Below are 27,565 nucleotides of genomic sequence, written 5' to 3'. Positions count from 1 at the left end.
GACATCTATGCCATTTATGCAGCCCAAAGAATTAACTGGTTGAGACGACTGAGTGACAATAAAGTGTCACATCCATGGAAAACAATCATTTTAGACAAATTGAAACCAATTGGTGGACTCTCAGTTTTATTGAATTGTAACTTTGACCCTAAAGTCCTGCCAGTGAGGTTACCACTGTTCTTTTCAAATATTTTACAAAATTGGGTAAGACTGATTTCAGACGTAAGCCCAGCAAACGAAAATGCATTTCATGAGCAAATAATTTGGAATAACAAACTGATTCTTCTGGGAGGGAAATCGGTCTTCATTCAGGATTTTGTTGATGCTGGAATTTTGTTTGTTAAACAAATGTATGAGGAAACTGGGAAACTACGGGCATGGGAGGAGATTCAGAGTAAAGGAGTACCTGGGTCATGCTTTCTAAAATGGTATGGCCTGATACAGTGCATACCTCACAAACTAAACAACTCTGATTTTGACGAGAATGTTAACCCTTTGGATAAACCAGTTAGACTTAAACACGGCAGTACATCGGTTGAGTTACAAAATTGTACTACAAAAACTGTAGCTAAGAGTATTGTTAACAACAAATTTATCTCGCCTAGATCTGAGACCTATTTTACTGTATTATTGAATATTTCACACTTGATGTCTTGGTTGCCAATCTACCAGTTACCCTTTCGTACTACAATTGATACTCGTCTCAGAGAATTTCAACTCAAAATAATCCATAATATTCTGACCACAAACAAAACATTATTTAAGATGAACCCTCCCATTGTGGAGTCTGATCTGTGTACTTTCTGTTCATCATGCTCTGAATCTCTTATCCATTTGTTTTACCAATGTCAATGCACCCAAGATTTTTGGGAAACACTGTATATGCTTTGGGGGGGGTAAGCTTGGCCTGAGGGCATTCCCGAATGCACAACAAATCCTTTTTGGGGATGAAAACTTTACATGTTTAGTCAACTTCCTCTTTCTGGTAGCAAAAAAATATATTTACTTGTGTAGACATAAAAATCAAAAGCCAGAATTCATGGCATACAAAAGATATGTAAAATATTTCCTGGAGATAGAGTACTTCATTGCTGTCCGACGGAATAAGTTGACTTCTCATAACAAGAAATGGGGATATTTTATGAAAAATGTTACCCAATCCACTTCACAATATGTAGATTAATTGCAATTTGTAATGTACAAACCAGGTATGTAAGATGTTAATTTCAGTGCAAACTCCAATAAAAGTTTATAAATACAAAAAAAAAAAAAAAAAAAAAAAAAATGTGTATCAGACTGTGCAATCTCTCCATGAGTTGGTTTTGAAACCCAGTAAGGGATTCTGAGATACATTACCAAGGATATTATTACAAGATAAATCATTTGCTTCATTGAACACATACAACAATGCATATTTCCACTGAGATCAGTGACCTTTGATGTGTATCACCAGTGATCAGTCAAGTAGAAACAGTCGAAATATTTTATCAGTTTTTCTCAATTTTTGCATGATATTTTCATACAGGACATCTGTTGTTCAAACTCAGGGAAGACTTTATACTGATGAACAAGGTGACCAAGTTTGATGAAATTTGGAATAGAATTAGTAAAGTTATCATGCACACAATAACAATTATTAACGACGACAACGACGACGACGACGACAACAACGACGACGACAACGACGGACAAAATCTTTCCCTTAATATACCTTTCCCTTCCATCTTTGATGGTACGGGCAAGGTAAAAATGAATACAGACAATATATTTTAGTGATTCAATCAAGCTTCATAGCCAGATCTCTCAGTATATAAAAATCAGCTTAAAATAACTGACATTAACTTACCCAACTTGCCAGAAAAGTATTGCACCATCAGAACCACCACTACAAAATAAATTTTCATGAATAGGATGCCAAGCAATAGCTGAAAGAATACAATTATAAAGAATGTTTACAGACAGCAATACCACAAGATATATATTTTGAGAGATGGTAGAAAAAAAGAAAAAAACACGCGTAACAACTACAGTAACTAGAATTTCTACACATGACCTAAATATTGAGACTGGGAGAGGGAGAGGGACGGGCGTTCCACTGGAACTGAGGTTTTGTCCATTTTGTTGTAATCACATTGAAGATGAATTAAACATGCTTCTAATTTGCCCACAATGTGCCAATCTTAGGCAAAAATTTATTCCACACTTTTATTTTTCTCCAGCAGCAGAATGGAAATTTATTTTGTTAATTAACTCAAGTAATTCAAATACATTAGTGAATTTAGGCAAGTTTATTTTTTTTTTTCATTACAGAAACTGGGAGAGGGTTTATTAATTTTAAAAAATATTTAATATTGTACATGTATGGCCCATGGCCTATAGTACTGAATATAAATATATATACAGTAACCAGAATAATAGAATATTACAAGTGCATCAAATGGTAATCTTCGAAAATCACATAAAAAGTTTATTCATTCCATTAGGTTTCTCTCACTCTATTCATATCTATTATTGAGAATACTTTGTCTGCAATCTCTTGTTACATTGAATAATTATCAAAAAATGTGATTACCTACTACCCAACTAAAACTTTCACCAACGTGAACTTACTAGTGGCTTCCTTCTTATGTCCTCGGAATGTGCAAATCTCTTTCATCATTCTAATGTCAAATAACTTCACCAGGTGGTCCCTGGAAGCCGTCAACAACCAGTTACCATTTTGGTTCCATTTAGTCTCCATTACTGTACTTTTATGGCCATGTAATGTAGCTAAACTTAGAGCTGTTTTAGGATCCCACAGCTTTACTGGTTGCTGGCTGTCTTTGCTGCCTGAGACTAATAGTGATTTCTGAGGATGCCAGTCAACACATCTCACATCAGCACCATGACCTAAAATGGGTATGGTAGGGTTAATAACACATCTCACATCAGCACCATGACCTAAAATGGGTATGGTAGGGTTAATAACACATCTCACATCAGCACCATGACCTAAAATGGGTATGGTAGGGTTAATAACACATCTCACATCAGCACCATGACCTAAAATGGGTATGGTAGGGTTAATAACACATCTCACATCAGCACCATGACCTAAAATGGGTATGGTAGGGTGAATAAGTGACCTAAGTATAGTAACCAGTGGGTTGACACAGCTGTTTCAAGGATCAGTCAATCAATAAATTACTGCAATTGGACAACAACTTGATTGACTTGTTTCAATGACCAGGAATGGTTGATAATCAGACTAGGGTATGTCAATGATCAGAAAAGGGCTCATGACCAGACTGGGTTGTGTCAATGATTAGAAATTTTATAATGTCCTGACTGGGTTGAATCAATGATTAGAATGGGTTGTATTAATGATCATAAATGGGATGACTGGATTGTGAGAATGACTAAAATGAGATGATGACCAAACTGGGTTGTATCATAGATTAGAATTTTGATGATGCCCTGACTGGGTTGAATCAATGATTAGACTGGGTTTTATCAATGATCAGAAATGGGATAAATTGACTGGGTCATGTGAATGACTAAAATGAGATGATGACCAAACTGGGTTGTATCAAAGATTAGAAATTGATAATGTCGTGACTTGCTTGAATCAATGATAAGACTGGGTTATATCAATGATCAGAAATGGGATAACTTGACTGGGTCATGTGAATGACTAAAATGAGATGATGACCAAACTGGGTTGTATCAAAGATTAGAATTTTGATAATGTCCTGACTTGCTTGAATCAATGATAAGACTGGGTTATATCAATGATCAGAAATGGGATAACTTGACTGGGTCATGTGAATGACTAAAATGAGATGATGACCAAACTGGGTTGTATCAAAGATTAGAATTTTGATAATGTCCTGACTTGCTTGAATCAATGATAAGACTGGGTTATATCAATGATCAGAAATGGGATAACTTGACTGGGTCATGTGAATGACTAAAATGAGATGATGACCAAACTGGGTTGTATCAAAGATTAGAATTTTGATAATGTCGTGACTTGCTTGAATCAATGATAAGACTGGGTTATATCAATGATCAGAAATGGGATAACTTGACTGGGTCATGTGAATGACTAAAATGAGATGATGACCAAACTGGGTTGTATCAAAGATTAGAATTTTGATAATGTCCTGACTTGCTTGAATCAATGATAAGACTGGGTTATATCAATGATCAGAAATGGGATAACTTGACTGGGTCATGTGAATGACTAAAATGAGATGATGACCAAACTGGGTTGTATCAAAGATTAGAATTTTGATAATGTCGTGACTTGCTTGAATCAATGATAAGACTGGGTTATATCAATGATCAGAAATAGGATAACTTGACTGGGTCATGTGAATGACTAAAATGAGATGATGACCAAACTGGGTTGTATCATAGATTAGAATTTTGATAATGTCCTGACTTGCTTGAATCAATGATAAGACTGGGTTATATCAATGATCAGAAATGGGATAACTTGACTGGGTCATGTGAATGACTAAAATGAGATGATGACCAAACTGGGTTGTATCAAAGATTAGAAATTTGATGATGCCCTGACTTGCTTGAATCAATGATAAGACTGAGTTATATCAATGATCAGAAATGGGATAACTTGACTGGGTCATGTGAATGACTAAAATGAGATAATGACCAGACTGGGTTGTATCAAAGATTAGAATTTTGATAATGTCGTGACTTGCTTGAATCAATGATAAGACTGGGTTATATCAATGATCAGAAATGGGATAACTTGACTGGGTCATGTGAATGACTAAAATGAGATGATGACCAAACTGGGTTGTATCAAAGATTAGAATTTTGATAATGTCGTGACTTGCTTGAATCAATGATAAGACTGGGTTATATCAATGATCAGAAATGGGATAACTTGACTGGGTCGTGTGAATGACTAAAATGAGATGATGACCAGACTGGGTTGTATCAAAGATTAGAATTTTGATAATGTCCTGACTTGCTTGAATCAATGATAAGACTGGGTTATATCAATGATCAGAAATAGGATAACTTGACTGGGTCATGTGAATAACTAAAATGAGATGATGACCAAACTGGGTTGTATCAAAGATTAGAATTTTGATAATGTCCTGACTTGCTTGAATCAATGATAAGACTGGGTTATATCAATGATCAGAAATGGGATAACTTGACTGGGTCATGTGAATGACTAAAATGAGATGATGACCAAACTGGGTTGTATCAAAGATTAGAAATTTGATGATGCCCTGACTTGCTTGAATCAATGATAAGACTGAGTTATATCAATGATCAGAAATGGGATAACTTGACTGGGTCATGTGAATGACTAAAATGAGATAATGACCAGACTGGGTTGTATCAAAGATTAGAATTTTGATAATGTCCTGACTTGCTTGAATCAATGATAAGACTGGGTTATATCAATGATCAGAAATAGGATAACTTGACTGGGTCATGTGAATGACTAAAATGAGATAATGACCAGACTGGGTTGTATCAAAGATTAGAATTTTGATAATGTCCTGACTTGCTTGAATCAATGATAAGACTGGGTTATATCAATGATCACAAATAGGATAACTTGACTGGGTCATGTGAATGACTAAAATGAGATAATGACCAGACTGGGTTGTATCAAAGATTAGAATTTTGATAATGTCCTGACTTGCTTGAATCAATGATAAGACTGGGTTATATCAATGATCAGAAATAGGATAACTTGACTGGGTCATGTGAATGACTAAAATGAGATAATGACCAGACTGGGTTGTATCAAAGATTAGAATTTTGATAATGTCCTGACTTGCTTGAATCAATGATAAGACTGGGTTATATCAATGATCAGAAATAGGATAACTTGACTGGGTCATGTGAATGACTAAAATGAGATAATGACCAGACTGGGTTGTATCAAAGATTAGAATTTTGATAATGTCCTGACTTGCTTGAATCAATGATAAGACTGGGTTATATCAATGATCAGAAATAGGATAACTTGACTGGGTCATGTGAATGACTAAAATGAGATGATGACCAAACTGGGTTGTATCATAGATTAGAATTTTGATAATGTCCTGACTTGCTTGAATCAATGATAAGACTGGGTTATATCAATGATCAGAAATGGGATAACTTGACTGGGTCATGTGAATGACTAAAATGAGATGATGACCAAACTGGGTTGTATCAAAGATTAGAAATTTGATGATGCCCTGACTTGCTTGAATCAATGATAAGACTGAGTTATATCAATGATCAGAAATGGGATAACTTGACTGGGTCATGTGAATGACTAAAATGAGATAATGGCCAGACTGGGTTGTATCAAAGATTAGAATTTTGATAATGTCGTGACTTGCTTGAATCAATGATAAGACTGGGTTATATCAATGATCAGAAATGGGATAACTTGACTGGGTCATGTGAATGACTAAAATGAGATGATGACCAAACTGGGTTGTATCAAAGATTAGAATTTTGATAATGTCGTGACTTGCTTGAATCAATGATAAGACTGGGTTATATCAATGATCAGAAATGGGATAACTTGACTGGGTCATGTGAATGACTAAAATGAGATGATGACCAAACTGGGTTGTATCAAAGATTAGAATTTTGATAATGTCCTGACTTGCTTGAATCAATGATAAGACTGGGTTATATCAATGATCAGAAATAGGATAACTTGACTGGGTCATGTGAATAACTAAAATGAGATGATGACCAAACTGGGTTGTATCAAAGATTAGAAATTTGATGATGCCCTGACTTGCTTGAATCAATGATAAGACTGAGTTATATCAATGATCAGAAATGGGATAACTTGACTGGGTCATGTGAATGACTAAAATGAGATAATGACCAGACTGGGTTGTATCAAAGATTAGAATTTTGATAATGTCCTGACTTGCTTGAATCAATGATAAGACTGGGTTATATCAATGATCAGAAATAGGATAACTTGACTGGGTCATGTGAATGACTAAAATGAGATAATGACCAGACTGGGTTGTATCAAAGATTAGAATTTTGATAATGTCCTGACTTGCTTGAATCAATGATAAGACTGGGTTATATCAATGATCAGAAATAGGATAACTTGACTGGGTCATGTGAATGACTAAAATGAGATAATGACCAGACTGGGTTGTATCAAAGATTAGAATTTTGATAATGTCCTGACTTGCTTGAATCAATGATAAGACTGGGTTATATCAATGATCAGAAATAGGATAACTTGACTGGGTCATGTGAATGACTAAAATGAGATAATGACCAGACTGGGTTGTATCAAAGATTAGAATTTTGAAAATGTCCTGACTTGCTTGAATCAATGATAAGACTGGGTTATATCAATGATCAGAAATGGGATAACTTGACTGGGTCATGTGAATGACTAAAATGAGATGATGACCAAACTGGGTTGTATCAAAACATTAGAATTTTGATAATGTCCTGACTTGCTTGAATCAATGATAAGACTGGGCTATATCAATGATCAGAAATAGGATAACTTGACTGGGTCATGTGAATAACTAAAATGAGATGATGACCAAACTGGGTTGTATCAAAACATTAGAAATTGATAATGTCCTGACTTGCTTGAATCAATGATTAGAACATGATTAGTGACATAAGAGATAGTCGATAACAGCAGGTGATTTGATGACGTAAATGGGTAATATCAGTGGCTAGGAGCTCTAAAATTAAACAACCCATCTTACGCATATGAGAAGAGTTAAAATCTGAATGTGGTGTATCAGTGGGCATAAAAATTATGTGAGTGAAGTGATGACATGAATGGATCGCAGCAGTGAGCTTAAAAATTATGTGAGCAAAGTTATGACATGAATGGGCCACATCAGTGGGCATATAAATTATGTGAGTGAAGTTATGACATGAATGGATCACATCAGTGGGCAAATAAATTATGTGAGCAAAGTTATGACATGAATGGGCTTCATCAGTGGGCATAAAAATGATGTGAGTGAAGTTATGACATGAAGGGGCTTCGTCAGTGGGCATAAAAATTATGTAAGTGAAGTTATGACATGAATGGATCACATCAGTGGGCATATAAATTATGTGAGTGAAGTTATGACATGAATGGGCTTCATCAGTGGGCATAACAATTATGTGAGTGAAGTTATGACATGAATGGGCTTCATCAGTGGGCATAACAATTATGTTAGTGAAGTTATGACATGAATGGGCTTCATCAGTGGGCATATAAATTATGTGAGCTAAGTTATGACATGAATGGGCTTCATCAGTGGGCATATAAATTATGTGAGTGAAGTTATGACATGAAGGGGCTTCATCAGTGGGCATAAAAATTATGTAAGTGAAGTTATGACATGAATGGATCACATCAGTGGGCATATAAATTATGTGAGTGAAGTTATGACATGAATGGGCTTCATCAGTGGGCATAACAATTATGTTAGTGAAGTTATGACATGAATGGGCTTCATCAGTGGGCATATAAATTATGTGAGCGAAGTTATGACATGAATGGGCTTCATCAGTGGGCATATAAATTATGTGAGTGAAGTTATGACATGAATGGGCTTCATCAGTGGGCATATAAATTATGTGAGTGAAGTTATGACATGAATGGGCTTCATCAGTGGGCATAAAAATTATGTGAGTGAAGTTATGACATGAATGAACTTCATCAGTGGGCATAAAAATTATGTGAGTGAAGTTATGACATGAATGGGCATCATCAGTAGGCATAAAAATTATGTGAGTGAAGTTATGACATGAATGGGCTTCATCAGTGGGCATAAAAATTATGTGAGTGAAGTTATGGACATGAATGGATCACATCAGTGGGCATATAAATTATGTGAGTGAAGTTATGACATGAATGGGCTTCATCAGTAGGCATAACAATTATGTGAGTGAAGTTATGACATGAATGGGCTTCATCAGTGGGCATATAAATTATGTGAGTGAAGTTATGACATGAGTGGGCTTCATCAGTGGGCATATAAATTATGTGAGTGAAGTTATGACATGAATGGGCTTCATCAGTGGGCATAAAAATTATGTGAGTGAAGTTATGACATGAGTGGGCTTCATCAGTGGGCATATAAATTATGTGAGCGAAGTTGTGACATGAATGGGCTTCATCAGTGGGCATATAAATTATGTGAGCGAAGTTATGACATGAATGGGCCGCATCAGTGGGCAAATAATTTATGTGAGCGAAGTTATGACATGAATGGGCTTCATCAGTGGGCATATAAATTATGCGAGTGAAGTTATGACATGAATGGGCCGCATCAGTGGGCAAATAATTTATGTGAGCGAAGTTATGACATGAATGGGCTTCATCAGTGGGCATATAAATTATGTGAGCGAAGTTATGACATGAATGGGCCGCATCAGTGGGCAAATAATTTATGTGAGCGAAGTTATGACATGAATGGGCCGCATCAGCGGGCATAAAATCTATGTGAGCGAAGTTATGACATGAATGGACCGCATCAGTGGGCATAAAAATTATGTGAGCAAAGTTATGACATGAATGGGCTTCATCAGTGGGCATATAAACTATGTAAGTGTAGTTATGACATGAATGGATCACATCAGTGGGCAAATAAATTATGTGAGCAAAGTTATGACATGAATGGGCTTCATCAGTGGGCATATCAATTATGTGAGTGAAGTTATGACAGGAATGGGCTTCATCAGTGGGCATAAAAATGATGTGAGTGAAGTTATGACATGAATGGGCTTCATCAGTGGGCATAAAAATTATGTGAGTGAAGTTATGACATGAATGGGCTTCATCAGTGGGCATAACAATTATGTGAGTGAAGTTATGACATGAATGGGCTTCATCAGTGGGCATATAAATTATGTGAGCTAAGTTATGACATGAATGGGCTTCATCAGTGGGCATAAAAAATTATGTGAGTGAAGTTATGACATGAATGGGCTTCATCAGTGGGCATATAAATTATGTGAGCGAAGTTATGACATGAATGGGCCGCATCAGTGGGCAAATAATTTATGTGAGCGAAGTTATGACATGAATGGGCTTCATCAGTGGGCATATAAATTATGTGAGCGAAGTTATGACATGAATGGATCGCATCAGTGGGCTTAAAAATTATGTGAGCGAAGTTATGACATGAATGGGCTTCATCAGTGGGCATATAAATTATGTGAGCGAAGTTATGACATGAATGGATCGCATCAGTAGGCTTAAAAATTATGTGAACAAAGTTATGACATGAATGGGCCGCATTAGTGGGCAAATAATTTATGTGCGCGAAGTTATGACATGAATGGGCTTCATCAGTGGGCATATAAATTATGTGAGTGAAGTTATGACATGAAGGGGCTTCATCAGTGGGCATAAAAATTATGTGAGTGAAGTTATGACATGAATGGGCTTCATCAGTGGGCATATAAATTATGTGAGTGAAGTTGTGACAGGAATGGGCTTCATCAGTGGGCATATAAATGATGTGAGTGAAGTTATGACATGAATGGGCTTCATCAGTGGGCATATAAATTATGTGAGTGAAGTTATGACATGAATGGGCTTCATCAGTGGGCATAAAAATTATGTGAGCAAAGTTATGACAGGAATGGGCTTCATCAGTGGGCATAAAAATTATGTAAGTGAGGTTATGACATGAATGGATCACATCAGTGGGCATACACATTATGTGAGTGAAGTTATGACATGAATGGGCTTCATCAGTGGGCATAACAATTATGTGAGTGAAGTTATGACATGAATGGGCTTCATCAGTGGGCATATAAATTATGTGAGCTAAGTTATGACATGAATGGGCTTCATCAGTGGGCATAAAAATTATGTGAGTGAAGTTATGACATGAATGGGCTTCATTAGTGGGCATATAAATTATGTGAGTGAAGTTATGACATGAATGGATCACATCAGTGGGCATATAAATTATGTGAGTGAAATTAGGACATAAATGGGCTTCATCAGTGGGCATAAAAATTATGTGAGTGAAGTTATGACATGAATGGGCTTCATCAGTGGGCATAAAAATTATGTGAGTGAAGCTATGACATGAATGGGCTTCAACAGTGGGCATATAAATTATGTGAGTGAAGTTATGACATGAATGAGCTTCATCAGTGGGCATAAAAATTATGAGAGTGAAGTTATGGACATGAATGGATCACATCAGTGGGCATATAAATTATGTGAGTGAAGTTATGACATGAATGGGCTTCATCAGTAGGCATAACAATTATGTGAGTGAAGTTATGACATGAATGGGCTTCATCAGTGGGCATATAAATTATGTGAGTGAAGTTATGACATGAGTGGGCTTCATCAGTGGGCATATAAATTATGTGAGTGAAGTTATGACATGAATGGGCTTCATCAGTGGGCATAAAAATTATGTGAGTGAAGTTATGACATGAGTGGGCTTCATCAGTGGGCATATAAATTATGTGAGTGAAGTTATGACATGAATGGGCTTCATCAGTGGGCATATAAATTATGTGAGCGAAGTTGTGACATGAATGGGCTTCATCAGTGGGCATATAAAGTATGTGAGTGAAGTTATGACATGAATGGGCCGCATCAGCGGGCATAAAATCTATGTGAGCGAAGTTATGACATGAATGGACCGCATCAGTGGGCATAAAAATTATGTGAGCAAAGTTATGACATGAATGGGCTTCATCAGTGGGCATATAAATTATGTAAGTGTAGTTATGACATGAATGGATCACATCAGTGGGCAAATAAATTATGTGAGCAAAGTTATGACATGAATGGGCTTCATCAGTGGGCATAAAAATGATGTGAGTGAAGTTATGACATGAATGGGCTTCATCAGTGGGCATAAAAATTATGTAAGTGAGGTTATGACATGAATGGATCACATCAGTGGGCATAACAATTATGTGAGTGAAGTTATGACATGAATGGGCTTCATCAGTGGGCATATAAATTATGTGAGCTAAGTTATGACATGAATGGGCTTCATCAGTGGGCATAAAAAATTATGTGAGTGAAGTTATGACATGAATGGGCTTCATCAGTGGGCATATAAATTATGTGAGCGAAGTTATGACATGAATGGGCCGCATCAGTGGGCAAATAATTTATGTGAGCGAAGTTATGACATGAATGGGCTTCATCAGTGGGCATATAAATTATGTGAGTGAAGTTATGACATGAATGGATCGCATCAGTAGGCTTAAAAATTATGTGAGCAAAGTTATGACATGAATGGGCTTCATCAGTGGGCATATAAATTATGTGAGCGAAGTTATGACATGAATGGATCGCATCAGTAGGCTTAAAAATTATGTGAACAAAGTTATGACATGAATGGGCTGCATTAGTGGGCAAATAATTTATGTGCGCGAAGTTATGACATGAATGGGCTTCATCAGTGGGCATATAAATTATGTGAGTGAAGTTATGACATGAAGGGGCTTCATCAGTGGGCATAAAAATTATGTGAGTGAAGTTATGACATGAATGGGCTTCATCAGTGGGCATATAAATTATGTGAGTGAAGTTATGACAGGAATGGGCTTCATCAGTGGGCATATAAATGATGTGAGTGAAGTTATGACATGAATGGGCTTCATCAGTGGGCATATAAATTATGTGAGTGAAGTTATGACATGAATGGGCTTCATCAGTGGGCATAAAAATTATGTGAGCAAAGTTATGACAGGAATGGGCTTCATCAGTGGGCATAAAAATTATGTAAGTGAGGTTATGACATGAATGGATCACATCAGTGGGCATATACATTATGTGAGTGAAGTTATGACATGAATGGGCTTCATCAGTGGGCATAACAATTATGTGAGTGAAGTTATGACATGAATGGGCTTCATCAGTGGGCATATAAATTCTGTGAGCTAAGTTATGACATGAATGGGCTTCATCAGTGGGCATATAAATTATGTGAGCGAAGTTATGACATGAATGGGCTTCATCAGTGGGCATATAAATTATGTGAGTGAAGTTATGACATGAATGGGCTTCATCAGTGGGCATATAAATTATGTGAGTGAAGTTATGACATGAATGGGCTTCATCAGTGGGCATAAAAATTATGTGAGTGAAGTTATGACATGAATGAACTTCATCAGTGGGCATAAAAATTATGTGAGTGAAGTTATGACATGAATGGGCATCATCAGTAGGCATAAAAATTATGTGAGTGAAGTTATGACATGAATGGGCTTCATCAGTGGGCATAAAAATTATGTGAGTGAAGTTATGGACATGAATGGATCACATCAGTGGGCATATAAATTATGTGAGTGAAGTTATGACATGAATGGGCTTCATCAGTAGGCATAACAATTATGTGAGTGAAGTTATGACATGAATGGGCTTCATCAGTGGGCATATAAATTATGTGAGTGAAGTTATGACATGAGTGGGCTTCATCAGTGGGCATATAAATTATGTGAGTGAAGTTATGACATGAATGGGCTTCATCAGTGGGCATAAAAATTATGTGAGTGAAGTTATGACATGAGTGGGCTTCATCAGTGGGCATATAAATTATGTGAGCGAAGTTGTGACATGAATGGGCTTCATCAGTGGGCATATAAATTATGTGAGCGAAGTTATGACATGAATGGGCCGCATCAGTGGGCAAATAATTTATGTGAGCGAAGTTATGACATGAATGGGGTTCATCAGTGGGCATATAAATTATGCGAGTGAAGTTATGACATGAATGGGCCGCATCAGTGGGCAAATAATTTATGTGAGCGAAGTTATGACATGAATGGGCTTCATCAGTGGGCATATAAATTATGTGAGCGAAGTTATGACATGAATGGGCCGCATCAGTGGGCAAATAATTTATGTGAGCGAAGTTATGACATGAATGGGCCGCATCAGCGGGCATAAAATCTATGTGAGCGAAGTTATGACATGAATGGACCGCATCAGTGGGCATAAAAATTATGTGAGCAAAGTTATGACATGAATGGGCTTCATCAGTGGGCATATCAATTATGTGAGTGAAGTTATGACATGAATGGGCTTCATCAGTGGGCATATCAATTATGTGAGTGAAGTTATGACATGAATGGGCTTCATCAGTGGGCATAAAAATTATGTGAGTGAAGTTATGACATGAATGGGCTTCATCAGTGGGCATAACAATTATGTGAGTGAAGTTATGACATGAATGGGCTTCATCAGTGGGCATATAAATTATGTGAGCTAAGTTATGACATGAATGGGCTTCATCAGTGGGCATAAAAAATTATGTGAGTGAAGTTATGACATGAATGGGCTTCATCAGTGGGCATATAAATTATGTGAGCGAAGTTATGACATGAATGGGCCGCATCAGTGGGCAAATAATTTATGTGAGCGAAGTTATGACATGAATGGGCTTCATCAGTGGGCATATAAATTATGTGAGCGAAGTTATGACATGAATGGATCGCATCAGTGGGCTTAAAAATTATGTGAGCGAAGTTATGACATGAATGGGCTTCATCAGTGGGCATATAAATTATGTGAGCGAAGTTATGACATGAATGGATCGCATCAGTAGGCTTAAAAATTATGTGAACAAAGTTATGACATGAATGGGCCGCATTAGTGGGCAAATAATTTATGTGCGCGAAGTTATGACATGAATGGGCTTCATCAGTGGGCATATAAATTATGTGAGTGAAGTTATGACATGAAGGGGCTTCATCAGTGGGCATAAAAATTATGTGAGTGAAGTTATGACATGAATGGGCTTCATCAGTGGGCATATAAATTATGTGAGTGAAGTTGTGACAGGAATGGGCTTCATCAGTGGGCATATAAATGATGTGAGTGAAGTTATGACATGAATGGGCTTCATCAGTGGGCATATAAATTATGTGAGTGAAGTTATGACATGAATGGGCTTCATCAGTGGGCATAAAAATTATGTGAGCAAAGTTATGACAGGAATGGGCTTCATCAGTGGGCATAAAAATTATGTAAGTGAGGTTATGACATGAATGGATCACATCAGTGGGCATATACATTATGTGAGTGAAGTTATGACATGAATGGGCTTCATCAGTGGGCATAACAATTATGTGAGTGAAGTTATGACATGAATGGGCTTCATCAGTGGGCATATAAATTATGTGAGCTAAGTTATGACATGAATGGGCTTCATCAGTGGGCATAAAAATTATGTGAGTGAAGTTATGACATGAATGGGCTTCATTAGTGGGCATATAAATTATGTGAGTGAAGTTATGACATGAATGGATCACATCAGTGGGCATATAAATTATGTGAGTGAAATTAGGACATAAATGGGCTTCATCAGTGGGCATAAAAATTATGTGAGTGAAGTTATGACATGAATGGGCTTCATCAGTGGGCATAAAAATTATGTGAGTGAAGCTATGACATGAATGGGCTTCAACAGTGGGCATATAAATTATGTGAGTGAAGTTATGACATGAATGAGCTTCATCAGTGGGCATAAAAATTATGAGAGTGAAGTTATGGACATGAATGGATCACATCAGTGGGCATATAAATTATGTGAGTGAAGTTATGACATGAATGGGCTTCATCAGTAGGCATAACAATTATGTGAGTGAAGTTATGACATGAATGGGCTTCATCAGTGGGCATATAAATTATGTGAGTGAAGTTATGACATGAGTGGGCTTCATCAGTGGGCATATAAATTATGTGAGTGAAGTTATGACATGAATGGGCTTCATCAGTGGGCATAAAAATTATGTGAGTGAAGTTATGACATGAGTGGGCTTCATCAGTGGGCATATAAATTATGTGAGTGAAGTTATGACATGAATGGGCTTCATCAGTGGGCATATAAATTATGTGAGCGAAGTTGTGACATGAATGGGCTTCATCAGTGGGCATATAAAGTATGTGAGTGAAGTTATGACATGAATGGGCCGCATCAGCGGGCATAAAATCTATGTGAGCGAAGTTATGACATGAATGGACCGCATCAGTGGGCATAAAAATTATGTGAGCAAAGTTATGACATGAATGGGCTTCATCAGTGGGCATATAAATTATGTAAGTGTAGTTATGACATGAATGGATCACATCAGTGGGCAAATAAATTATGTGAGCAAAGTTATGACATGAATGGGCTTCATCAGTGGGCATAAAAATGATGTGAGTGAAGTTATGACATGAATGGGCTTCATCAGTGGGCATAAAAATTATGTAAGTGAGGTTATGACATGAATGGATCACATCAGTGGGCATAACAATTATGTGAGTGAAGTTATGACATGAATGGGCTTCATCAGTGGGCATATAAATTATGTGAGCTAAGTTATGACATGAATGGGCTTCATCAGTGGGCATAAAAAATTATGTGAGTGAAGTTATGACATGAATGGGCTTCATCAGTGGGCATATAAATTATGTGAGCGAAGTTATGACATGAATGGGCCGCATCAGTGGGCAAATAATTTATGTGAGCGAAGTTATGACATGAATGGGCTTCATCAGTGGGCATATAAATTATGTGAGTGAAGTTATGACATGAATGGATCGCATCAGTAGGCTTAAAAATTATGTGAGCAAAGTTATGACATGAATGGGCTTCATCAGTGGGCATATAAATTATGTGAGCGAAGTTATGACATGAATGGATCGCATCAGTAGGCTTAAAAATTATGTGAACAAAGTTATGACATGAATGGGCTGCATTAGTGGGCAAATAATTTATGTGCGCGAAGTTATGACATGAATGGGCTTCATCAGTGGGCATATAAATTATGTGAGTGAAGTTATGACATGAAGGGGCTTCATCAGTGGGCATAAAAATTATGTGAGTGAAGTTATGACATGAATGGGCTTCATCAGTGGGCATATAAATTATGTGAGTGAAGTTATGACAGGAATGGGCTTCATCAGTGGGCATATAAATGATGTGAGTGAAGTTATGACATGAATGGGCTTCATCAGTGGGCATATAAATTATGTGAGTGAAGTTATGACATGAATGGGCTTCATCAGTGGGCATAAAAATTATGTGAGCAAAGTTATGACAGGAATGGGCTTCATCAGTGGGCATAAAAATTATGTAAGTGAGGTTATGACATGAATGGATCACATCAGTGGGCATATACATTATGTGAGTGAAGTTATGACATGAATGGGCTTCATCAGTGGGCATAACAATTATGTGAGTGAAGTTATGACATGAATGGGCTTCATCAGTGGGCATATAAATTCTGTGAGCTAAGTTATGACATGAATGGGCTTCATCAGTGGGCATAAAAATTATGTGAGTGAAGTTATGACATGAATGGGCTTCATTAGTGGGCATATAAATTATGTGAGTGAAGTTATGACATGAATGGATCACATCAGTGGGCATATAAATTATGTGAGTGAAATTAGGACATAAATGGGCTTCATCAGTGGGCATAAAAATTATGCGAGTGAAGTTATGACATGAATGGGCTTCATCAGTGGGCATAAAAATTATGTAAGTGAGGTTATGACATGAATGGATCACATCAGTGGGCATAACAATTATGTGAGTGAAGTTATGACATGAATGGGCTTCATCAGTGGGCATATAAATTATGTGAGCTAAGTTATGACATGAATGGGCTTCATCAGTGGGCATAAAAAATTATGTGAGTGAAGTTATGACATGAATGGGCTTCATCAGTGGGCATATAAATTATGTGAGCGAAGTTATGACATGAATGGGCCGCATCAGTGGGCAAATAATTTATGTGAGCGAAGTTATGACATGAATGGGCTTCATCAGTGGGCATATAAATTATGTGAGTGAAGTTATGACATGAATGGATCGCATCAGTAGGCTTAAAAATTATGTGAGCAAAGTTATGACATGAATGGGCTTCATCAGTGGGCATATAAATTATGTGAGCGAAGTTATGACATGAATGGATCGCATCAGTAGGCTTAAAAATTATGTGAACAAAGTTATGACATGAATGGGCTGCATTAGTGGGCAAATAATTTATGTGCGCGAAGTTATGACATGAATGGGCTTCATCAGTGGGCATATAAATTATGTGAGTGAAGTTATGACATGAAGGGGCTTCATCAGTGGGCATAAAAATTATGTGAGTGAAGTTATGACATGAATGGGCTTCATCAGTGGGCATATAAATTATGTGAGTGAAGTTATGACAGGAATGGGCTTCATCAGTGGGCATATAAATGATGTGAGTGAAGTTATGACATGAATGGGCTTCATCAGTGGGCATATAAATTATGTGAGTGAAGTTATGACATGAATGGGCTTCATCAGTGGGCATAAAAATTATGTGAGCAAAGTTATGACAGGAATGGGCTTCATCAGTGGGCATAAAAATTATGTAAGTGAGGTTATGACATGAATGGATCACATCAGTGGGCATATACATTATGTGAGTGAAGTTATGACATGAATGGGCTTCATCAGTGGGCATAACAATTATGTGAGTGAAGTTATGACATGAATGGGCTTCATCAGTGGGCATATAAATTCTGTGAGCTAAGTTATGACATGAATGGGCTTCATCAGTGGGCATAAAAATTATGTGAGTGAAGTTATGACATGAATGGGCTTCATTAGTGGGCATATAAATTATGTGAGTGAAGTTATGACATGAATGGATCACATCAGTGGGCATATAAATTATGTGAGTGAAATTAGGACATAAATGGGCTTCATCAGTGGGCATAAAAATTATGCGAGTGAAGTTATGACATGAATGGGCTTCATCAGTGGGCATAAAAATTATGTGAGTGAAGTTATGACATGAATGGGCTTCAACAGTGGGCATATAAATTATGTGAGTGAAGTTATTACATGAATGAGCTTCATCAGTGGGCATAAAAATTATGTGAGTGAAGTTATGACATGAATGGATCACATCAGTGGGCATATAAATTATGTAAGTGAAGTTATGACATGAATGGGCTTCATCAGTGGGCATATAAATTATGTGAGCGAAGTTATGACATGAATGGGCTTCATCAGTCGGCAAATAATTTATGTGAGCGAAGTTATGACATGAATGGGCCGCATCAGTGGGCAAATAATTTATGTGAGCGAAGTTATGACATGAATGGGCTTCATCAGTGGGCATATAAATTATGTGAGCGAAGTTATGACATGAATGGATCGCATCAGTGGGCTTAAAAATTATGTGACCGAAGTTATGACATGAATGGGCTTCATCAGTGGGCATAAAAATTATGTAAGTGTAGTTATGACATGAATGGATCACATCAGTGGGCATATAAATTATGTGAGTGAAGTTATGACATGAATGGGCTTCATCAGTGGGCATATAAATTATGTGAGCTAAGTTATGACATGAATGGGCTTCATCAGTGGGCATAAAAATTATGTGAGTGAAGTTATGACATGAATGGGCTTCATCAGTGGGCATAACAATTATGTGAGTGAAGTTATGACATGAATGGGCTTCATCAGTGGGCATAAAAATTATGCGAGTGAAGTTATGACATGAATGAGCTTCATCAGTGGGCATAAAAATTATGTGAGTGAAGTTATGGACATGAATGGATCACATCAGTGGGCATATAAATTATGTGAGTGAAGTTATGACATGAATGGGCTTCATCAGTGGGCATAAAAATTATGTGAGTGAAGTTATGACATGAATGGGCTTCATCAGTGGGCATAAAAATTATGTGAGTGAAGTTATGACATGAATGGGCTTCATCAGTGGGCATAAAAAATTATGTGAGTGAAGTTATGACATGAGTGGATCGCATCAGTGGGCTTAAAAATTATGTGAGCAAAGTTATGACATGAATGGGCCGCATCAGTGGGCAAGTAATTTATGTGAGCGAAGTTATGACATGAATGGGCCGCATCAGCGGGCATAAAATCTATGTGAGCGAAGTTGTGGGCATAAAAATTATGTGAGCAAAGTTGACATGAATGGGCCGCATAAGCGGGCGTAAAATTTATGTAAGTGAGGTTATGATATAAATGAGGTTCATCAGTGGGCATATAAATTATGTGAGCGAAGTTATGACAAGAATGGGCCACATCAGTGGGCATAAAAATGATGTGAGCGAAGTTATGACATCAATGGGCAGTATCCGTGGTCATAAAAAATACATAAAATGGTTAAGACCTGAATGTGTTGCATTCAGTGGCCAAAGAAATTATTTGAGCGAGGTATGATGGGTACATAAATTATGCAAGATGGATAAGGACCTGAATGGTTTATATTCATTGGGCATAGAAATTATGCGAGAAGGGTTAAGACCATAATGGGCTGTATCAGTGGGCATATAAATTACACAAGATGGGTTAAGACCATAATGGGCTGTATCGGTGGGCATATAAATTACACAAGATGGGTTAAGACCATAATGGGCTGTATCGGTGGGCATATAAATTACATCAAACTGGTTAGGGTTAAGACCTGAATGGGTTGTATTTGGTGAGCATAGAAATTATGTGAGATGGATTAAGACCGTAATGGCTTGTATCTGTGGGCATAGAAATTATGTGAGATGGATTAAGACTGTAATGGCTTGTATCTGTGGGCATAGAAATTATGTGAGCCAAGTTGTCATGAATGGGCTGAATCAGTGGTCATAGAAATTATGTGAGCCAAGTTGTCATGAATGGACTGAATCAGTGGTCATAGATAGATCAAATGGGTTAATGGACTGAATCAGTGGTCATAGATAGATCAAATGGGTTAATGGACTGAATCAGTGGTCATAGATAGATCAAATGGGTTAATGGACTGAATCAGTGGTCATAGATAGATCAAATGGGTTAATGGTAGTATTCAGTAGGCATAGATAGATCAAATGGGTTAATGGTAGTATTCAGTAGGCATAGATAGATCAAATGGGTTAATGGACTGAATCAGTGGTCATAGATAGATCAAATGGGTTAATGGACTGAATCAGTGGTCATAGATAGATCAAATGGGTTAATGGACTGAATCAGTGGTCATAGATAGATCAAATGGGTTAATGGACTGAATCAGTGGTCATAGATAGATCAAATGGGTTAATGGACTGAATCAGTGGTCATAGATAGATCAAATGGGTTAATGGTAGTATTCAGTAGGCATAGATAGATCAAATGGGTTAATGGTAGTATTCAGTAGGCATAGATAGATCAAATGGGTTAATGGACTGAATCAGTGGTCATAGATAGATCAAATGGGTTAATGGACTGAATCAGTGGTCATAGATAGATCAAATGGGTTAATGGACTGAATCAGTGGTCATAGATAGATCAAATGGGTTAATGGACTGAATCAGTGGTCATAGATAGATCAAATGGGTTAATGGACTGAATCAGTGGTCATAGATCAAATGGGTTAATGGTAGTATTCAGTAGGCATAGATAGATCAAATGGGTTAATGGTAGTATTCAGTAGGCATAGATAGATCAAATGGGTTAATGGACTGAATCAGTGGTCATAGATAGATCAAATGGGTTAATGGACTGAATCAGTGGTCATAGATAGATCAAATGGGTTAATGGACTGAATCAGTGGTCATAGATAGATCAAATGGGTTAATGGACTGAATCAGTGGTCATAGATAGATCAAATGGGTTAATGGACTGAATCAGTGGTCATAGATAGATCAAATGGGTTAATGGACTGAATCAGTGGTCATAGATAGATCAAATGGGTTAATGGGCTGAATCAGTGGTCATAGATAGATCAAATGGGTTAATGGTAGTATTCAGTAGGCATATAAATTTCCTAAGATGGGTTAAGACCTGAATGGGTATTCAAGATGTATTATGATCTGAATCAGTGAATCAGGCTGTATCAATGGACATGAAAATCACAAGATAGACATAATTTACGCAAGATGGGCTGTATAAGCTCTCTTGTAGCAGCTGGAGCCACCTCTTAAACCTACAGAGTTGCTGCTGTAAATATGTGGCCAGTTGGATTACTGTAGAATACTTTAATTTAGCTGGAGCTCAGGACATCAACATACCAATAAGCCAGTAACCCGAAAACATAGGGGTGAGGGCACTACTTTTCAACATATTAACTTGACAGGAAGGACATCTTAGGGCACAGGAAATGTTTTGTCTTTTGTAAAGTCACATACCTCTGCAGATTCTCTCTTCCTGACATCGTATGAAGTCCCATATACGGACGGTACCATCGTCAGAACACGTAGCAAATTTGTTGTCAGTTGGACAGAAACTGTTGGTAAAAGAAATAGAGGATTTCTGATGCGGAGATATGTCAAACTGACTTCTCCAGTTATCAAGGCTTCCATGATTGGTCTTCACTCGTTCCAAGCTATTGTCAAGACCCACATTGGCAAACTGAAACTGACACAGAAGTGCAAGACACTGGCAGAATGGGGCCTGTTTTCATATATGCTTAATGTCATATATATATACTTAATTCATTGAGGAATATTTTTTAAAGGGCACTTTCAGGGAATTTTACTATAGCCACTGATGTTTTTCTTACTCTTTTCACATACTCGTGATCTTAGCAAACAGAAGCCCTTATAAGGAATGATAATAGTGGAGAAAAGGTTGACTGAGAAGCAGCTCAGTGATTAGTAGTGAGCTTGGTGGGTCGTAGACAGCTCAGCTCGTTTGTACAAAATCAGACAACTCGTGCAGAGATAAAAAAAAGCAGCCTCAAGCTCTTTATCCACAACGGAAGTACCTATACACCAACTATTATTCAGAAACACATAAATGTCACTGTCTAAGTCTTTGAAAAAAAAATGACTCTAGATATGACAAATAACCAACTGAAGTGGAAACGTTTATTGTATGGTATCACTGGAAAAATGATCTTCATTTATGTGGAATTGCCACATGTTAGGACTGGTTGTGAATGCAATGCATTCAAATATCAGCAATGAAACCTATATAGACATCGAACATAATCACAAAAAATATTCACACCATTATGTCTGGTCTTTCTGCATGAGAAATGGGTAGGCTACATAAATTTTGAATCAAAATCATGAAAATACATGATGTCGATCAGTATCCGACCCATGGTTGTCAGCCAGCCACCAGTCCACCCACCAAACAGACTGACAACTTTGATTTTGAACTGGCAACTTTTTCCCCATTTTTTTCCTATTGTTCTTTGATAATTTTACCAAAATATATCGGAAACCATCTACATTTTTATGAAGTTGAATTGTTTTGGACTTGCAGTTGCAAATTCCTGGCTAATAGGCTGATCCGACCCAACCGCAAGTAAAGCCAACATGAAGTTTGAAGGAAACTGGACGAGGTACATCAGAGAAATAGTTAAAGATATGTTGAAACAAATGTGCAAATGAACACCATTATTACATGTCTTTAGCAAAATACATTCTAGAAAATGATCAAGGATGTATGAAACTAAAACCAACATGGCCGCCAGTCACAACCAAATCACAAAACAAACTGACATGCATCAGTAACCCACTATGTGTGACATTCATACGAAGTTTGAATAAAATCTTCTAAAGAATGCCAAAGAAATTTGATAACATTTTCAATTTGTGTGATTGTCTTTTTCATGAAAATGAATGCCAATTGGTTAAAATCAGAATCCAAAAATAACCAAAGAGAAAATGCAAGCCACTCTTTCCTGCTTTGTACCAAAATATAAACATAATCTGTAAAAGTTGGTCTGAGTGACAGGATAACATGGGGAAAAAACAAAATGGCCACCAATGTGCCATTTTGAATAAATCTGGAAACAAAAATGAGGGAAATAAGAAACTCGCTATGTGTAGGGTAAATCTCGAGTTTGAATGAAACCACCAGACAAGACAAAGAAAAACTGACAAAACTGGTCACCAGCATATTGGAGAAAAAACCTCTGTTGAACTGAACCCAAAGCAATACAAATGATGACAATCAGCTGCTATAATGAATAACCAAGGACAATTGAGCGAAAACCGCCTAACAATAACTCTCTTCAATCCACCTTATGTAAAATATAACAAAAGACATTGCAGCACTGTGCAAAGTCAATTTGAAAGTAAGATCGGACTTGTACCCTGCCTTTAGCCAGCAGAAAACTCAACTTTTAAACTTTCTCAACCATGACTGAATATGTTAAGACACCAGCCTAAATATAGATAGGCGATTAATACATCTGCCAGTTCAGTTTCAGCTTACACAATATGGGCTCGATCTGACATCACCATCACACATCTCTGTAGGGGCAGTAGGGCGTTGAGGGGGGGTGGCATTAACCACAATACATAGTAGTGTTTCAAGTGAAAAGAAACCAGGTACAGGTACAGGTACAGGTACAGGTACAACAACCTTTTGTTTTCAACTCCCAAGCTGTACAATGACAAATAAGTACAGAATGACAATTTAACATTTTAGCATAAAATATTTTCTTTTTCATTTTTGGGTGAGAACAATAACTACTGTGTACGTACCTGGTTTCTTCAGTGTGTAATTGTGCAAAGGGTTGTCTGGGGCAGGTAGGGCTAAATTGCTCAGACATAGAGTCCTTCATGACCACAACTGAAAAGTCTGGATGGAATGAAACTTGTTTTTTTTTAAGTTAAAGACAAATATATGTAAATATATGCACAGTCCAGATATATTAACTGATATAGACATAATTTGGACAAGAGTTGGGCTTTTGAGGTTAGGCCAAAACAAATTATGTGGTTCTGATAACATGCACTTTAAAAACAGATAGGGCAGGTCAGATTAACATTTTGTTTTCATCATGCATCATTAAACTGTACTTCCTTAGTTAACTACAAACTTGTTTAATGATCTTCCTACTTTTCCAAGTTGGTCAAAATTTCGTAAAATACATTCAGTCTCATTCATGCCTCTTTGAATTTTTTGTGATTTTGCAAAATTTGTTTTGTTTGGCCAAAAAAGGTTTATTTTCAGTTACGGATGGGGTTATTGGAACCACACATTTTTTTTTTATTTGGGCCTAAGAGTCTCACTAGATAAAAAGGTTTCTTCTCAATAATAAAGATGAGCCAGTAGTTTAGATTTAAAAGGGAACGACTGAAATTTGTTGATAATTTTAATTTAACAAGATGATCAACAGGATAGCAGATTTAAACCGTATTGGACTTTGCATACAATTTCAGGGCAAAAGTAATCGGTAGTTGTAAGCTCTTAGCAATTTATCGGGGTAGGGAGGGGTGAAAAAGGCAGTTTATTTATTGAGGTAACTTTATTAAACAAATAATTATATGCTAGATGTGTACTTTATTTTATCTCTTTTATTTCAAATCTATAACTTTGGAAAATGTAATCTTTATTGAATATATAATTTCATCTTTATTGTTCACAAAACAGGAGAACTTTATTTGAAAAATGCTCAAAATTCTGTGAAACAGTATTGCCCTGTGCATGTCACTGCCACGTCAGCTCAGCAACTGTATTTTATTTCATCTATGCTGACGGGCAAAAAAAAACAACCCCTTTATTTATAAACATCCATTTACACTTAAGTGTCATCAAAGTTATTGGCTTCTTTAAACCAGCAAAGAAAGATTGGTATATTTTGTCAGAATATAAAATTCTATGTAAAAATAAATATTTTATGTATTCATAAATATAATATATAAACTATAACTTCCAGTTAATAATGAAGGGGCTGACGTGTTCATGTGAAATTGTTGGCAGTATTATGAGGTCTTAATTTCTATGAACTCTGCATGTTCCACTGACTAATTTATAATGAATCTAGTGTGGAATTCAAATTTGAAAGTCGTGGGTTCCCATTTCAACACACTGACAACCACAGCGACACCATATTATGGAAATAAAATTTGTTTTACAATGTGCTTCCGGATTAAATACCCAAATGCAGAATTTGCTTCTGCTTAGAAGCTTGATAAATTTTGATGACACTTTGTATGAAATAATTGGCCACAGATATTACTAATAATAAATATTGAATGTAGTAGTAGTGTGTCCTACTGATACAAAGCACGTCATATGACTGACTCATTAGTTGAGTTGTGATCATGACGGAATCCCACCTTGCCTCACGAATTGGTTCCTTGTGAGCTTGAAACATCTTGACATTGTTCATGTTTGATTGCCAGTATTTGACATAGCCAGCGTGGTCACCCGTCAACATCCACATGTCGTTGTGGCTCCAGGTCATCGTACGTACCGGATATTCGTGAGCCTGAAGGTGAAAATACAGGGATAAACACAGGAATGAGCATTGATCACCGAAACATGCCATAGATGAACACTTCATTACAGTTGAACCCAATTGTATTTGAAGTGTAAATGACAGTAGTCGAAATACCCCAGTAAAACACCGTATGTAGCATAGAGTAAACGCAATTGTGTTTTTAAGTGCGCAGTTTTGCCATCTTGAACTTTCTTTAATTATGAAATCCTGAGTAATAGTTCTAGAGAAAAATGTAAATGTTGCGGTCATAGTGCACGTCAGTTAAAACTGTGAGCATCTGTTTGCAACATTATTAACTTCGCTAAATGGTTTTAACGTGTTGTGTCATTTCTGTTTTGCAATCGCATGCAACCCAACCATTGAGTAAAGTGATCAGCCATGTTGCAAACAAGCGAGACTAAGGGTATTCAGATATGTTGCTCCCACTGTAACATGGTAACTAAATTTTTTTTCATTCCATATGTTTACAGGCATTGCGCTAAGCATTGCTCAAGATAGAGAACTAATCAAAGGGTCCTGATCGTCGGCTGTGCCAGATTCGATATAAGAACCATATTGACAGATACAAAACATGGGGGAAACCCTTCATCTAACAATAAGTTACAGAAAATACTGGTTAGCCATGGTGAAAACAGCAGAAAACGGTGATTGTTTTCAGTATGTTTTAAAGTATTTTCGCTTTGATTCAATGTACTTAACACTTTACCTGTAAAATAGTTTCAAAGTTGAATGTTAACCCATTCCACAGGGTGAATTCACCACTGGAAGCGCCAGTAACCAATCTTCTACCCTCTGGTGTCCACTGTAAAGGTCAAGAACATTCAGGCACACGCATTACATCAAAGACGTATCAGAACAGCAGTTACAGTGAAATGGTGTGCGAATTAATAGTTTTTATTGTATTAACAGTATAATAAACTTAATAAAGACAATACTTCAAGATTCCCTGGGCTTTCTGATTTATGTTATACGTTACATACTGCAATAATCATGTCAGTTTATGTGCATCAGAACGTTTACTTAAATACACTACATATATTGATGTTCAGGTATAAACTTGTCATCATATGCACTATACCTACAATACCAATTTTTCACATTACAAAACTTCTCAACACTTGTATCAGTGTTAGCACCATTTAATTATTGCGATGCGCCTATGTCTAATTTAGGCTTAATGCTTACTATAAGCCGACCCCCAAGATTACAAGATCGTGAAAACTGAAAACTAGCGGCTTTCATACTTTAGATGAAAATTGACGATTTCTTGGAAAAAACAAACAAAGGAACCGTTCCCTGGTTTCATTTTTTTTAATCACAAGTCAGTGATAAGCAGTGTGGTTTTAAGTAACATGAACAACAAATTTATCAATTTATACTAGAAATACTATTATTTTTATGCTAAATATCAGCC

General features: G+C 36.8%; 1 protein-coding gene across 1 annotated transcript in view; it reads right to left on the bottom strand.

Moving 5' to 3' along the window:
- Positions 1–27,565, bottom strand: part of LOC100375879 (uncharacterized) — a 45,438-nt gene that overhangs the window by 9,657 nt on the left and 8,216 nt on the right. Inside the window, exons 5-9 of the mRNA XM_085490618.1 lie at positions 26,858–26,953; positions 25,988–26,139; positions 22,094–22,191; positions 2,611–2,889; positions 1,847–1,925 (exon numbers count right to left, since the gene is read on the bottom strand). Coding sequence (XP_085346744.1) covers positions 1,847–1,925; positions 2,611–2,889; positions 22,094–22,191; positions 25,988–26,139; positions 26,858–26,953 — 704 coding nt within the window. The remainder of the gene's footprint in view (positions 1–1,846; positions 1,926–2,610; positions 2,890–22,093; positions 22,192–25,987; positions 26,140–26,857; positions 26,954–27,565) is intronic.

The sequence above is a fragment of the Saccoglossus kowalevskii genome, chromosome 15, assembly GCF_978046115.1.
Source record: "Saccoglossus kowalevskii chromosome 15, keSacKowa6.1, whole genome shotgun sequence".
Lineage (NCBI taxonomy): Eukaryota > Metazoa > Hemichordata > Enteropneusta > Harrimaniidae > Saccoglossus > Saccoglossus kowalevskii.
This window is presented reverse-complemented; position numbering and strand designations above follow the sequence as displayed.